The sequence below is a fragment of the Crocodylus porosus genome, unplaced genomic scaffold (genome assembly GCF_001723895.1).
Source record: "Crocodylus porosus isolate Cpor-Errol unplaced genomic scaffold, CroPor_comp1, whole genome shotgun sequence".
Lineage (NCBI taxonomy): Eukaryota > Metazoa > Chordata > Crocodylia > Crocodylidae > Crocodylus > Crocodylus porosus.
In genome coordinates, this window is record NW_017728935.1 from 6,509,487 (window position 1) to 6,525,302 (window position 15,816).

Below are 15,816 nucleotides of genomic sequence, written 5' to 3' on the forward strand. Positions count from 1 at the left end.
GCAGCAGGCTGAAGACCCTTGTAAAGCACTGTATGCACACAGCAACCTGCTTCTCCCATCTGTTTAAAATCCGCGTAAAACTGTTAGGTAGAAGCTTCAGGGGCGGCAAGTTACCAGAGCCAGCAGGACTAGCAAATTCACCAAATGATCCCCCATTGGTGACTGCTTTCAATGTCTTGAGCAGCGAAAGCTCCACAGTCCAGTCCCTGAGCTGTCCAGTCACCTTTTTCTGATTTCTTTGCCCTGGAATATAAATTGCAAAGAACCGTTATGTACAAAATTTATAACCCAGTCTCAGTCCTGCTTTCTTTGAGGTCTGCTTTGTCAGCTGCTCTAAAATTTACTGTAGTCTGCTAGCCAGCATCTTGGGAAGCTTGAGTAGAAACTACCGAGTATGTGTTGGCTCTGATTGCTTTCAGAGTTATTTTGCTCTTTAAACATGGGAATTGCTCAGATAAACAGATCTACTTCCATAGAAAGCATAACAAATATGATGTTTGTTTTCTCCAATGTGGCATTTGGTTAAATAACAGAATGAGTGTGCATAGCCGTTAAAAATCCCTTGATTTATTTAAACTGGGCCAAGTGTTTGGTTGAAAGTGGACTGCAAACTTTACACCATTTCCTTCTGTCTTGCCACAACAGTTGGTATCAGAGACAGTCCAGCCAGCTGCTTCACTTTAGGCTGAAGGAGGTCAGGAGGAGGGTGCAAGGGTGGGGAAGGGTAGCTTTAATGGGACTCCTAAGTAACAAGAGAGTGGAAACCGTCTAATGTATGAGACTGAAGATGAATCAAAGTTAAGCTACGTTGGCGTGCGGGCTGGGATACGTTTAGCGTCAGGTCCACATTTGTGCCTATGACATGTATCGATGGGAGTGTCAGAGCACGGCTATGCTGCAGCAGCTGCCGTGTAGCTATGACCTCTTCTGCCCACCCCCACAGACATGAGAGAGTCACTTTGTGGTTGTTTTCCTTTCAGCGTTTCATGACGTCTCCGTTTACCCGCAGAAGGAGCTTCCTTTCTTTATCCACTTCACGGCAGGGCTGTGCTCGTTTTCAGCAATGCTTGCCCTCCTCATGCACCAGTTCCCTGAACTCATGGTCGTGTTTGCTAAATCTGTAAGTATTGCATCCCTTCCAGGGCTTGCTGAGGTCAGTTGGGCGATGTCAAGATGCTGAGGTCCCCTGCCTGCAAATGCTCTGAGGGGCTGTGGATTTGCACTCGCAGGTGCCTGCTTCTGAAGCCAGAGTTATTGCACTTGATTTGCTGTTGACTAGGGTTAGGTCAACACCACTCTCAAGCATGCTCCAACTGCCTGCTGCCTGTGCCTACACCAAACCCAGGGGAACAGCAGCAGAGTTACTCTGGAGGTTCTCTCAGTGCTGGTCTCAAAGGGTCATATGGATGCCTCCGAGCAGCTTTGTTGCTGGCTTCTGCCTGCAAATGCAAAACCTGGGAAGTGGGTGGGTGCCCAGCGGCCTTAGAGCTGCAGCACAGACGTACCCAGGGGGCCCGGTTCCTTGCTTTTTATAAAGATCAGGATTCTTGAGTTGCAAAACTGGCCCCTGAAGACCAACCTTGGAGAGGCTTAACACCAGTTACAGACCAAGGTCCACACCAGCCTGCTGTCATCTTTCTGAGTTTTAGTTAAACCAGAACTATTGGAAGCAGAAGCTTGTGAATTTGACGTTTAGGGATCTTGAGTACTGAACAGGTTAAAACGGAAGCCATGAGAGTGCCCAGGTGAGTGGTACCCTTTCTCAGGCTCAGAGCCCCCCTTGGAAAATGCCAGCTCTCACCTTTTCTTTCATTTTTGACTATAGAAAAATAATAGCGTGATTCTTCTGTTGCAAAGAACTCAGAAAGACCGCAGCAGGCCCGTGTGTTTTTTTGACAGTGTGGATCTATTTTTGAAATCTCTGGGTTTATCATGTGAATCACGGGTAGGTTTTGCTCACTTCTCAGTGCTGATATTGTACAGCACCCTTAAAAGGATCTTGCCATGCCCTGGGGTGCCGCCGCCTCCTTCCTGAGAATCACTGGCTTAACCTGTCATCTCCGTGAGGCAGAGACGGTTCGCATCAAGTACTGTGCCAGGGGAAGTGTCTGTGCTTAAGGAATGAGCATGTTCTGCCCCTTTGTGTGCTATTGGACTCCTTCCTCCCTGCTGCAGCTTTGTGCCCTTGTGCCTCTGCTGCCTCTTTCCATGCTGCAGATGGCTGGATAGCCGCTTCTCGGGCTGCTCCGGCATAGCGATAGTGAGGGCTGATGGGTGATGGCGGAAAACCTGGGTTATTGCACTTGGCTGAAGCTGAACACCAGCTAGAAATGAATCCTCAGAAATTCCATGGAAAAGGTAGTCACTTATCCCGTGTGGCTCCATTCTGGCTGGTTCCTCTTTCTCCTACTCTGCCTTCTAGCCGTTGGGGAAGCTAGAACACGTGTGGTAGTTCTGCAATTTAAAGCCCTGCTACAAGGTGCCAGGATGCCACAGCAAGGAGCATGGCTGAAGCCCAGCATACACCAGGGGACAACCTGGTGGTGGGGTCAAGGACACCTGGCTCTTGTTCACATTTTTTTCTCAAATTCTAGTGGTTGGAAATAGGCAAATGAACTCCTGCTGCTTGTGTGCATGGAGTCCATGCTGTGTCTGCTGTTCCTTTGGGGCATCCATGGGAAACTGAGGCAGAGGCTTTTTGTGAGCAGCCGAGCAATAAATGCACGGAGGTAAGAAGCTCTGGTGGAAGATGCCCTGAAAACTGCCTCCTTTACCTGGCTGTGAGAAGTGGCTGAGTCGGGAGCTCCAGTCGGTTCAAACAGCAGTGTGGTGTTGTCACTGGGAGCCACGTTCTGCAAAGGTTAAAGGAACGCGGCCAGTGGGCTTCTCTCCTGCTCCTGCCCTGCAAGTTCTCTCTGGCGGGGGGACTGATCTCTTGGCTAGTTGGGGGTTCACAGTGGGTCCTAATCCCTGCCTGGCTACAGTCAAGGCAGGGAGAGAATTTTTCAAAATAGACCCCTGTGTAGCTCGCTCTCTTCTGATTTCACTAATAGCCAGGTAGGCCTTTCTGTGAACTGTGCCTGAGCACAAAGGTGATGTGCTGAGCGGTGAATAGATCCTCTCGTTAACTGAAGCAGTGTAAACCTGGCACAAGGTGCTTGCTGTCTCAGCGCAGCTTGCGCTGCTGTGTAGATTCTGTCTTACAACGAGCAACACTTTCAGCTTGTCTGGATAACATTGGTGGCATGAGTCTAGGGCATTGGGCTGGGAGTTGCTCTGTCTTCCTTGAAAGATTCATAGATGCTAGGGTCGGAAAGGACCTCAACAGATCGTCGAGTCTGACCCCTGCCTAGGCAGGAAAGAGTGTGTTGGGGTCAGGGTAGGGGAGAGCACCACCTCCCTTGGGAGCCCATTCCAAATTTTTGGCCGCCCTTACTGTGAAGAAGTTTTTCCTGGTATCTAGCCTAAATCTGCTCTCTGTCAGTTTGTGACCATTGTTCCTTGTTACCCCAAGATATGCCCTGGTGAAGAGGGCATCTCCGATCCCTTGCTGCGTCCCCTAATGAATTTGTAGGCGGCCACAAGATCACCTCTCAGCCTTCTCTTGCGGAGGCTGAAGAGGTCCAGGTCCCTCAGTCTCTTCTCATAGGACTTGTCCTGTAAGCCCATAATCATATGAGTGGCCTCCTCTGGACCCTCTCAAGTCTATCAACATCATTCTTGAAATACAGTGCCCAAAAGTGCACACAGTACTCCCAACTGCGGTCTGACCAATGCCTCACAGAGGGGAAATATCACCTTGGATCTATTTGTCATTCATCTGCTGATGCACGGTAAAGCGTGGTTAGCTTTGCTGCTGATGTCATCACGCTGCCCGCTCCATGTTCATCTTGGAGTCCACTATGACTCGCCCTTTCTGCTTCTGTGCTGCTGAGAGGGTCATTCCTCAGCCAGTAGGTAGGTGTGCTGGATATTTTTGCACCCTAGGTTCAGCACTCTGCACTTGTCCTTGTTGTACTGCATCCTGTTGTGTACTGCCCGCTTTTCTAACCTGTCCAGGTTTGCCTGCAGTCATTCCCTACCCTTCGGAGTGTGCACTTCACCCCACAACTTAGTATCGTTCGCAAACTTGGACAGAGTGTGCTTCACACCCACATCCAAGTTGCTGTTGAAGATCTTGAAGAGTGCAGGTCCAAGGACTGAACCCTGCGGGACCTCACTGCCCACGTTCTTCCAGGTTGACACCAACCCCTCTGCTACCACTCTCTGGGTGCGACCACTAAACCAATTTGTCACCCAACGGACCGTGTAAACATCTGTGTCACAGCCTCTTAACTTATTTATGAGAATGGGATGAAGGCCTTGCTAAAGTCCAAGAAAGCGACATCCACCTCCACTTCTGCTTCTAAGCATTTTGTGACCCTGTCATAAAACAAAACCAGACAGGTCAGACATGATTTACCTGCTACAAATCCATGCTGGTTTCCTTGCTGCATTTATTTATCCTGCTGGACTCCCACAAATATGATCCTTCATAATCTTTTCAAAGACTTTTCCGAGGGTGGAGGTGAGACTGACTGGCCTATGATTACTCGGGTCCTTCTTCCCTCCGTTCTTGAAAACGGAGACTGCATCGGCCCTTTTCCAGTCCTCCGGGACCTGATCCGAGCACCACAAGCGCTCAGCCGTGCCTGTGATTCTGCTGTGACGCTAGCCAGTTCCTTCAGTACTTTCGGGTGCAGCTCATCTGGGCCTGCTGACTTGAACACATCCAGTCCATCCAAGTGACTGTGCACCAAGGCAGCGTCAACCCTCTGCTCATCTAAGAACCCATTAGGAGACTTACCTTGAGCCCTGTTCAGGACCACTGAGGCAGAACACTCACCGAATAGCTCAGCCTTGTCCCCCCTCTCTGTCACTAATTGCTCCTTGTTCAGTAGGGGTCCTATGCTGCCTTGTGCCTTCCTTTTGCTCCCTACATACCTGGGGAAAAAAAGAAAGGCTTTTGTTGTCTTTAAATTGTGTTGCCAGCCTCAGCTCTGTAATTGCTTTGGCCTTTCTAACTGCCTCTCTGCAAGTGTGGACCAAGTAGGTATGCTCCTCCTGGGTTGCTTCCCCCTGCTTTCACCACCTATATGCCTTCTTTTTTTTGCCCTTAAGCTCCCCTGGATTTCCCTGTTTAGCCAAGAAAGTTTTTTTGGTTCCTTTCCCCCTTTTCCCTTGTACTGGGATAGTCTCCCTCTGTGCCTGAAGGATCACTTCCTTTAGGAACAACCACCCTTCCTGGATTTCCGTCTCGCCAATATTCTTCTCCTGCAGCGCGCGTCATTGACTAGACTCCTGAGCACACTGAAGTTATTCTTCTTGAAGTCAAGCACTTCCACCCTACTAGTTACCTTACCCACCCTGTGCCGTATGGTGGATTTGATAGGAGAATCTGCAGCTCCCCTACCACGTCCTCGCCCGTAGCCAACACCAAGTCCAGTAAGGCATTCCCTCTTCCTAAAATACTAATCTGTGAAAAATGCGTCTCTCACAGGATGGGAGAAATTCTCTGCCTTTGGCAAGGAAGTAGAGTGACCGTAACATAGTAGGGCATTAATTTGGGCTGTTATAGTGGCAGCAGAGCATTTCAGTACCAAGTGCTGTGATGAAGGTGGATTTTATTCTCATAAAAGTCGAGGTTTACAATGTGTGAGCTGCAGAAAAATAAATTGGTAACCGGAGACTCTGAGAAGTGAGTGAAAAGGCAGAATGGAGCCCAGGGAAAGCACTGCAATAGCTTCCACTGCCCAGGCAGCGGGATTACCAGAAAGGGGCCGATGGGGACAGAGGTAAATTGCGTGTTCGCTTCCAAGCCAGCTGCTTCAGAAGTTAATTAACTGCCATTTGCATGTTGGAAACGGGAACGATCGGATATAAAACAATCTGGTTGCAGTTACTAGGTGGGGAGCACATTGTTGGGATGGCGCAGTGAACACGCCCTGTTTTGTTCTGCTCTGCCATTAGGCATTACCGCATGGAAACTGGCCATGGGGTGTAATTCTGCCATGCTGCACCTCTGTCCCCTCACCCCAGAGCCTGGGGTTCCTGCTAACCTCCATGGAGCATGTCGGGGCCCTTCTGAAATGTGCTGCATAGGGGCAAAATGTTTTGCATGTCTCCAAGAACTGGTGATTTCCCCCAGGCACCCTTCCTGCTCCTCTTAACAATTGCTCTCTCCCTTGCTTCTGCCGGCCCTTTATAAGGTTATATACCCCAGTAACCGCTTGATTCTCAGAGCCCAGGTGCTGCTCCAGCTAGGTGCTTCCCATCCCACCTCATCTTTCATCTCTCCCCACTTTAACTTTGTAAAATGCTTGGCCTCATCTACACTAAGGCTCTGTGCAGCAGTGCAGAGTGCTAACCGCAGAGCTGCTGACCACTCATGAAAGCTTTCTGTGACTAGCAAAACTTGAATAGCTGCAGGGTGAGGCCAAGTTGGCTTCCCTGCTGTTCAGCGGTCTGGGTGACGAGGCAGAAAGCAGCAACAACACTTTTTTTTTTTTTTCTCCCCTCGTTTTAAAAGTGAATAGTTCTCAATCTGTTCTGCTGGTGTTTTTCTTTGGTGATGCCCAGGGTAGGCCATTCTGCGAATGGGGCTCCCTTTCCACCCTGTCCTGTTAATCTTCATGTGGGAAAATGTAGTTGGACATGCCAGTGACAAATTTCTGTGCTGCTCATAATTGGCTGGCTTCATAGAAACCGGGTCCTAACAGTCTGCTTGATTAATTCTTTGAGGACTGCATTAGCAGAGTTGTATGATTTCCAGAGAGATACAGGGTCAGATGGTACACTAGCACAGCACCGCTCGGCGACATGCTCTCTGCTGCTCTTTCAGCCAAACGCATTTTGTGTGCGTTACATTGGCTTCGCAGAGCAATATTTTGATTGCCAAGGGACACATTGCCCCGTGGGGGGCAAAAGACCGAGCACAGGGTTTGCTTATTTGCCAGGGTATTTAAGCACTTATTTCCAAGGAAAGGGAGGTCAGCCAAGGAGTATGGTTGCTGCCAGGACTCTCACAGGAGTATTGCTAGGGATAACGCCCTCGGGAAATGCAGGCAGTATTATACTGACTGCTGCATTAGCCTCAGATGTGCCCTCTCCTTTGACTGCGTAAAGGAATAATCCTCGATATCAGAACGGGGGGCTTCCTAGCAACTTGAAAAAAATGGGAAACCGTTTGTTTACCTGGGTCAGGTAACCAGGTGTAACTTCCCCAGTTAAAGTGTAAGCTAGGAGGCTGAGGCCCTGTCTTCTGTTACGTGGTCTTAGATGCATGCTTTCACCTTTTCCTTCAGTGTGCAGTCCCTGGGGAGCTGGGGTTATGGGGTTTCAGTAGGAATAAGTGCTTGCGGTGAGTGTGGGTTTCATACCTTGCCTTCAGACTCTTGTTTGAAACTGGGAAGAAAACAATAGTTTTTGTGTTGCCATGCTGGGAGCGTGCACTGGAGTAGGAGAACATCTGCTCTGGGCAGGGATGAGTCGAGCTCCATCCTTCCTAGCTAGGGTCAGCTCAGTACCTCCAGGCACAGACTGTGTACAAACAGAAAACTGATATGGTCAGATGTCCAGCCAGGAGCGGAGCTGGAAGGTCAGATGGGAGTGAGGATTCCCTGGATTTCCATTTACTTAAAGTTCATACCTGGAAGAATGTGTCAGTTAAAGACCGAGATCTGCTTGCAGTTACCATTGCTCACAGACTGTTACTTCTCATCTTTCTGAATTTGACTCCAGTGTCCAGAGTGTACAGATGTTTTTTGCCAAATGTAGGGTGTAACTGGCAGAGAGCTGCTTCTGGGGTGGTTGTGGGAAATCTAGAGTTTGGCCATGAACAAATTGGGTTTTAATATCACCGAGGTAGCGTATCTGTTGATGCTTGCTATTTAAAAACAATGGATTAGCTCTCATTTTTATTCATGCTTTAATAGTTCAAATGATTTGATTCTTAAACATGAATATCACTCTACTTGTTTGGACTTTGTTTTTGGCTCGTACAACGCCGAATGAGTTACAAGAGCTGCTTGGATGAAAGAACAAACCAGAGCAGCTTCTAATTTTTACATTGGCTCGCAACATACAAAGGGTTGGGAACAGGCTTTCTCCATGTTTTGCCTTTTGATCTCTGTTTGTTTGTAGAGCATTGCAAATGCTCCTAGTTCTATATCTCGATATGTTTTCCTACTTCACAGTGTGTGTTTATGGTAGAAATCTGTTTTTAACACCAGTCAGTGCAAAAGGGAGGCATAGTTTTAACTTTGATGTAAAAACTCCTGGAGTAGGATAATAGCAGGTTTATTAAACAAATCTTGTATCTGCAAGTAGGTCGAAATGCCTTGAATTTATCCCTTTAGAACTGAAATGTTCTTTTGTCAAGTAATTCTTGGTACTTTTGTATACTTTAGGATCTAACTCGGGACTTTTCTGTAACAGAAAGTTTGTAGGGTTTGATCTTGGTGGAAAGGGTGATGGGGAAGTTTGTAACCAGATGCACACAACACAAGTTCCTGGTAGGTGGAGGAGAAAGAGGATGTGTGTGTTTGGATGCTTTTTCCCCAAGCTTGTTAGATGAATTTAAGCCCCTACTACTGTACTTATTGTATTTCACTGAGTGTGGGGGTTTTCCCCCCCCCACCTGTTGAATCTGTATTGTCAACTGTACACTCCATAAAAGCTCAAAGAAGTTAATACCTTTTACTCAGCTGAGTAACTTAGTTTACATATTTTTCTCTCATTGGTGCTTGAATTTGTTTCCTCCATCATAAATCACAGGGTAGGTCTTGGCAAATGGCTAAGATTATGAGGTGCCAGAAACCACCGTGAAGCAGGCAGCAGTTCCAGACTGTCCAGAATGTAATGCCCCAAAAGGACAGGCTCAGCCCTTGCGACCAGAATCTGGCTCAGGTCTGATCAAAACTGACGGCAGGCTTTCCTTTGTCCACACGAAAAGAAAGAGTTGTACTTCTGTAGCAACTGACCTTTATTCAGAGGCACTGAGCATCCCTGGATCCAGCTACAGCCAAGGGGAGCTGCGGGAGGTCTCTAAGCTCGAGTGCCCTTCAGCCAGAAGGACTGCAGTTAAGGATAGTTATCTCCAGCCAGATGCTGGTGTGATACCAGCAGGAACAGCCGTGCTGGGCTAGCTTGAATCCAGCAAGCGGGGGCAATGGTAGCTGTTAAGAGGCGCATCGGGCACTAGCAACCACAGCGTACATGCTGCTGGACCAGACGTCCCTCCGCCAAGCTACGCGAGCTGGATTTCTGATCTCACTTAGCTACTTGAACCATTGCTCTTCAGGGCTTTCTCATAGGCTTTTGTTCCCCTCCTTGTCTAAAGTTCACAGAGCAGCCTACTTTCTGGTGTACAGCTCCCTGACAAAAAGACCCGTTTCTCCTCTCACCAAGGCTGTGTGCTCATCGGGGAGAGCTCAATGGACATGCAGGCCCTCCTGCACAAAATGCCTAGAGCAGTGGTGCACAGCATCTTATGCCCGTGCCGTGTGTCGTAGACTTCTTGACCTTTGGGATGGGGTGGTGATTTTTGCCTTGTTTTCCTCTCTTCCCTTAGGCTCATTAAAGTGAGATCGAAGAATTAACTTTTTGCCCAGCTGCTGAACTTCTCATATTTATAAACACTTGAGGCTTTTGCTTATCTAAGAGAAAATGTGTATGGCTTGGAGAAGTGCAGTTCCCTGCCAATGTGTAATGACTGCAGTTCTGTGCTTTGCATCTAAAACAAGCTCAAAGTTTCTTGTCACAGGCTGAGTGTCGATGCCAAGGGCAAAGGTTTCTTGCCTTGCTAATCTACATCTTAACTCATGTGCTTAATGTGAAGGTGCCACACACACGCACAGGCAGCGGAGGAGTTAGCTGCAGTGAAAAGCTGTGCTGTGCTGTGCTGTGCTGTGAGTTATGCTCTAGAAGCCTTATAAATGTAATACTGAGGTTATGAAACAAGCCAGGATAGCCAAAGTGAAGCCTGGAGGAGCTCTGTCATTTAACGCCATGTCAGGGGCGTTAGGAAAGGGTTTGTGAGAGGAGAATGTGGTCACTAACCAAGCGTTTAATGCTCATTCATTGTAAACTAAACGGCTGGAAGTTTTCAGAGGAAGAATTGTGCTGGTGTCTTACAGAGTGTAAATCAAACCCACGTACGCAGCTGGTCTCTTAGCTGTCACTGAGTTGGTAGCGATCTTGGCCTGGAGAACCTAGGGAAGTGCACCATGCTTGTCCCCAAGCTTCTCCAAGTACTGCTAAGGGTACGGAGCTGAGCAGGACCGCAGGGAAGGTCTGTGAACAGAAGAGCCCCCTCAGCTCACCCTGTCGTGCCTAGTTGTTATGAATCATTTGGCCTGTGATAAACTCCCCCAGTGTCCTTACGACCAGCTGAGGGTGGACTGTAGCAGCTAAGCACAGATGGCTGAGTGCCAGTCTGAGTTTCAGCTTCTTGGAGCTCTCTGGCCTTTTCAGGATTTCAGCTGAGTCTTCTGCTGAAGTTTTTAAAATTTAAACGCCTCCTATCAGGTTATTCTTGAATGAGTTTAAAAATGTGGGTGCACAGTGCAGTGTGTACCATTCCCCACTCTTCCCACTGGGATTCCCATGGGGTGTGATTGCCCATACAAACAAACTTAGTGGCATGGTTTTAGCAGAAGACTGCCAGCCTGGATTCCTGGCTTTTAACCCCAGCTCTTTCGTTATCTCCTCAGGTTAAGCTCTGTGCCGGCCTGTAAAATGGGACTATATCGCAGAAGCGTTGAGAGGGTCGGCATTTTTTGATGTGCAGTGGAATAAAAAAATTACAGGTTCTGCAAGTGGTAACCTAGTATTTATTAGACGTTAGTTTCATGGCATCAGCAGAGCGCTGCAGGAAATGTAACAGGGTTGTGATCTGAAGGAAGATGTAGGACGTGTCTGTTCCCATCCATTAGCGCGCTTGTCTAACCTAAGCACAAACTCTGTTCTGTTTTGTTTCTTCCAGTTCTTCGGGACTCTTCTGTCACCCTTCAGCTTCCTTAGAGAGAAGATTGAGCGCTTCGTGCCGTCCGGTCTCTGGCACCAGCTGACCCACGTTTGACGGGAACCTGTTCTGCACAGTAATTAGTCCCGACTGTTCTCAGGAACCTCCGACCCACCTCCCCCAGGGCAATGGAGTAGTTAGCTGGCAGCCAAGGGAGTGTGGGGAAGATGAGCTGCATTATTTAAACTGTCATCTTTCACCAGCTTCCACCTTGTTAATGGTGCTTGAAGTGACTGAATTCCTCCTCTGGCCGTAGGATCTGTATTCATTTAAGCAAGCTGTGTTTTGTTGAGCAGTGACTCTCTTTGCTCCCTGAACCAGTTATGCAAGTTGAGGCTACTACTTCTCTGTAAAACTACAGAAAACAATAAATCAGGTGGATGTTTTATGGGTATCGATGTTTCTTTCTGACCTGTAAATACGGCAAAGCTTTTATTAGCCAATTTCCAGGTTTAAGAGCCCAGACCAAAGTAGTTCTGAACTGGCTGAGTACAGATCTGCTCTGTTTCTATTAGACAGCTGCTTTTCTGTCACACCTATGTTTGTTGGCCTCTTAAGTGCTTAAGACAGGTCATGCTGTGCAATTAGCAGTCTGCTTATGCTCTTTCCCATATTCTCACACTGCACAAGCCCCTCTATTTAGTGTCCTCAGTTCAATTTTAAACTGCCTCTGTCTGTCTGTCTGTCTGTCTGTCTTTGTATGCTTCAGCGCAAAGAGATTGCAGCATCGCCTCTTACATTGCCAGCAAAGCGCTTGGGAGACCTGCGTGTGAATCCACGTGGGAGAGATGGACTCTGGGATGGCGATCAAAAACAAAACAAAACCCAGTACCTGCATCCACTGATGCTGAGGCAAAAGTACTTGCAACTTTGGTGTGCTCTTGACGAGGCTAGTGCACTCCAACAGAGGCTTGCTCACAGGGCCCCTGTGAATTAGGGTGCAGCTAGGATGATGAGCCCACAAGACCACGAGAGGGATATTTTTTTACCTCCCATTGGGGTTTATCTTCAAATCCCATCCTGGGGCAGGAACAGGGAGAAGGCTGAGCCAGCTCCTTCTTGCGCTTGCCACTCCAGGACTTAGACGCAGCCAGTCCGAGTGGCATCCGTTAATAAAGTGCATCTTATGAGAGGAAAATGCTGGCTTAGAGAGAGGCCACAGCACAGGAGTCATAGCCCCCACAGCACTCTTGCAAAGATGAGGCCTTTGCTCTAGCTTAAATGCTTGGATTTGCTGAGGAGGAGCTGAGGGGAGAGATCTGCAGAAGATACTGATTGAGTGTTGGAGTCTTCTCACCACTGGTAGGTAATTTGCTCAGCTTTCCTATTCCAGTTGAACGTGAGCCGCTGGGGCTGCGTCTTGCTGTGGAATCGTTGTGGTGATTAATAGCCATGTTGTGCTCACGTAATTTCACTTTGTGGCCCGCAGGGGCCCGTAAGGTAACCAACCTAATGCTTTTTACAGTTGAACCTTTTCCAGCATTTGTGTGGGGTTATAAATGAAGCGCTGCCTCCCATGCATCATCCCAAGAGCTGCTTTCTTTCACTGTCCTCCCCTGACATAGCAGTAACAGCAAGGGGATGGGTTTGCGCTGGAAGCAATGCTGGCAGCGTCCAAGGCAGTGAACACCCCCCAGCAGTGTTGGCGGTTCTCGGTGGGGTACGCATCTCTTACACGGAGCCCTTGTGCTCTGCAGCCGTTCACCTCTGTCGTGAGTGAGTGGCCTCCTGGCACCTGATCCAGGAGGTAGCAATGCTGCTGCAGTGCCAACAGTGGTGTAGGTAGGAACAGATGGTATCAGCAGCATCTTGGGGGAAATAATCTGCATTCTGTCCAAGGGACTTGAGCAAAGTGGTTGTCACATCAGTGCCCCATAAAAACCTAGATCATTTCTGGAATATTAATTTAATTTAAAGCCACCAGCATGCATTGGATCAAAATGACACCATGCGTGTGATCAAAATAGAGTATTGTGGTGCTGCTGTTGATTGTGAAACACTTTAAATACTGTGGGGATGGAGCTTTGTCAGTACCATGGTAGAGACCATGTAGGCAGACTGTGATTTTTTTTATTTTTTTTTAAACTGCTTGGCAATGTTGGCTGGGAGTCTCAAAAGAAACCATGGGAGCTAAGTTAGTTGGTTTTGAGGTCCCTACTTCTCCTAGACCCCACTCAGTCACAGTCATCAAGCAGAGTATCTCTGTGTGCCCCTTCATGCTCTTAAACTGAGGCCTGCAGGCAAGGTCGTAGTTCAGAGAAATGAAATTGGTTCTGTCTGCAGTTCAGGCCCTTTGCGTGGGTAGGAGCATGTCCTGCTTCTACGGAATCGATCCACCCCTGCAATTAAACACATTGCATGTGCTCACCTGCTGCTGCCAGTGGTAAAAGTGCCTTTTAACAGGTTGACCCTGCAGGTTGAGGGCGATTCTGGGCAAGCTTCTCCACTTTGTTGGGGCTAGAAAACTGTGTCAGAATCCCAGAGGAACTGGCCTCTCCTGGAGCTGGGATTCCCTGATCGCTGGGTATTAACAGTGCTACGGTGCCTTGGGGCTGAGAACAAGTGCATGTCACTGGCTTCCTTGCCTCCCCACCTTGTCAGAAGGGGGCACAGAAATGGAAGCAAGAGGTGGGCCTGGGAAGGTCATCCTGTGGCCACAAGAGCTGCCCGGTAGGGGAAGATCTGGGACAGCTTTGCTGCTGCCTGGTCCCCTGTGCAGAGCTGAACAGGGCTGTTGATTCCCTGCCCCCTTGCTCTGGAATTGCTGCGAAGGTGCCAAGGCTGGCAGAGCCGTGATGCGCAGCAAAGCAGGGTTCAGGGGTCGCAGGCGAGGCCATTAATAACCAGGTGCAAACGCCAGGTTGAGATGGAATGGGGAGCTCTGCCCTCATTTCATTTCTGCACGTCGGGGGCTCTGTTTGCTTACGGAGCGCTTGGTGTCTGGTACCTGCGCCGGCCGGGAGCAGGCAGGCGGGCTCCTGTGGAGGAGTGCAGCACATTGTTCTCCAGTGTTGTAATTGGGCAGTGGTAGTGTGGGCTTATTCATCTCCCCTTCTTGCAGTCATGCTTGTCTGGGTCCTTTTTCTTTCCCAGAAGCCACAGGCGCATCCCCAGAGTCACTGGCCAGACTGGCGCTGGGGAGGTCTTTCTGTCACCTGCCTCTGGGCCAGTGGACTGGAGAGTCGATAAGCAAGCAAGCGCCTCAAAAGAGGTGGATGTGCCTGCTGGGGTGCTGCAACCACCAGTGTCTGGCGCTGGTGCCCCACGGATTGCAGCATGTGGGAGATGCCCCAGTCGCTAGCAGAATTTTGGGGGGGACATGGCTGCAGAGGCAGGGGACAGTTTCTACCTTGCTCCCCCAGACACAGACAGGTGGCAAGGTGACCGGCACACCCAGGGAGAAAGGTGGCAGGGGAGGAGGGGAGAGACCCCGACTAGGGCTGCACCATGGCCCTGGAGCAGAACCCACCTTCTGGAGCTGCTTCCCTTCCAAAGGAGCAGGCTGCTTGCTCTGCCCTTGCAGTCAGGGTCTGGTCAGTGGCCCCCTGCCCCGGCAGATTGCTATTGTCTGTGCTGCCTGTTTAGTGGGGGTAAACCCTCTTGCTTGTAGATCCCCTTCCATCTCCCTGGCAGCAGTGATGAACTTGAAGGCTGTGACCAGGGTGGAGGAAATCTTGCCAAGCAGGCCCCAACAGGTCAGGTGAAGGTTAGCCTGAAGTCCTAGGGATTCAGCCCTGTGGCTTTTCCCAGACGCAGGGAGTGATGCACTTGTGCTGCCCCCACCGAGGCGAGAGCTAGCGGCGGCTGGCACATGCCTGTTAGCAGAGCTCCTCATGCAGGGACAGCAGTGAGGCTGGAGCACGGGCCACTTGCTGCTAGGTGTGCAAGCTGCTGCTGGGCTGCAGTAAGAAAGAGGTGTTCCGGCGAGCTGTAAAAGCCCTGGATGTCCATGGGGAGTACCAGACTTCATCCATGCCTTGTACCCAGCAAGACTTACCCGTGTGCATGCTGTCAGGGCTGAGCTGGCTCTTGCCTCTCGTGGCTGACAAGAGGAGCATCCCGTTGGGAGCCAGCGCTAGTTTGCATTGTTCCACGCTTTCTCCAACACAAGCACCTGCCCGTCTCAGCTCTGTGGCCCCTCATCAGCCCACCCTGCACCTCATCCTCCGGTCCAGACGTGCCTCGGTTTCGAAGGCAATGAGAAGATGATCTTCCACTGAGGGCTTCCCTTGCACTTAGCCCCGCTCGCTTACAAGGGGCTCATGAGTGGGATCGAGTATCCCCTGACAGGGCTTCGGCCTCAGCGAGCTCTTGTAGATGGAAAACAGCTGCTTCCCCGGGTGAGGAGGGGGAGTTTCAGGAGGACCCATTTATAATCGAGCGCAGGGAGGTCTGAATTTCATTAGACCTGCAAAGGAAGGTGGCTGCAGCGCGTGCCAGCTGCTAGCATGGGGGTACTGGCCCGTGGCTAATTGCCAGGTAGGAAACTCGAGATCCCTGTGGGCCTTTTGGCATGCCTGTGTCTCAGTTTCCCCTGTGCCAAAGGGAGCAATACTGGCCTTTCTTCTGCTTTGTCTATTCAGGGTGGCAAAGTCCTTGGAGGATGGACTGTCCCAGCTGTGGGTGCATGGTGTCTGGAGGGGTGAGGCCCTGACTGCACCTGGAGCCTGCTCTTGTGTAGCACCAGCAGCTGCTCCAACAGCTCTTGCTTCATTGCAGTGCAGGTTGTAGGCCTTGGCATGCAACCTGCATGG

At 49.7% G+C, this 15,816-nt stretch overlaps 1 protein-coding gene across 2 annotated transcripts in view; it reads left to right on the forward strand.

Annotated features, from left to right (window-relative positions):
- Nucleotides 1-11,450, forward strand: part of ST7L (suppression of tumorigenicity 7 like) — a 33,274-nt gene extending 21,824 nt beyond the window's left edge. Inside the window, exons 14-15 of one of the 2 annotated variants that reach the window (XM_019546820.1) lie at nt 981-1,120; nt 11,024-11,450. In XM_019546820.1, coding sequence (XP_019402365.1) covers nt 981-1,120; nt 11,024-11,119 — 236 coding nt within the window. In that variant the 3' untranslated portion in view covers nt 11,120-11,450. The remainder of the gene's footprint in view (nt 1-980; nt 1,121-11,023) is intronic. The other variant, XM_019546822.1, reaches the window with a different exon arrangement.
- The last annotated feature ends 4,366 nt before the right edge of the window (nt 11,451-15,816 follow it).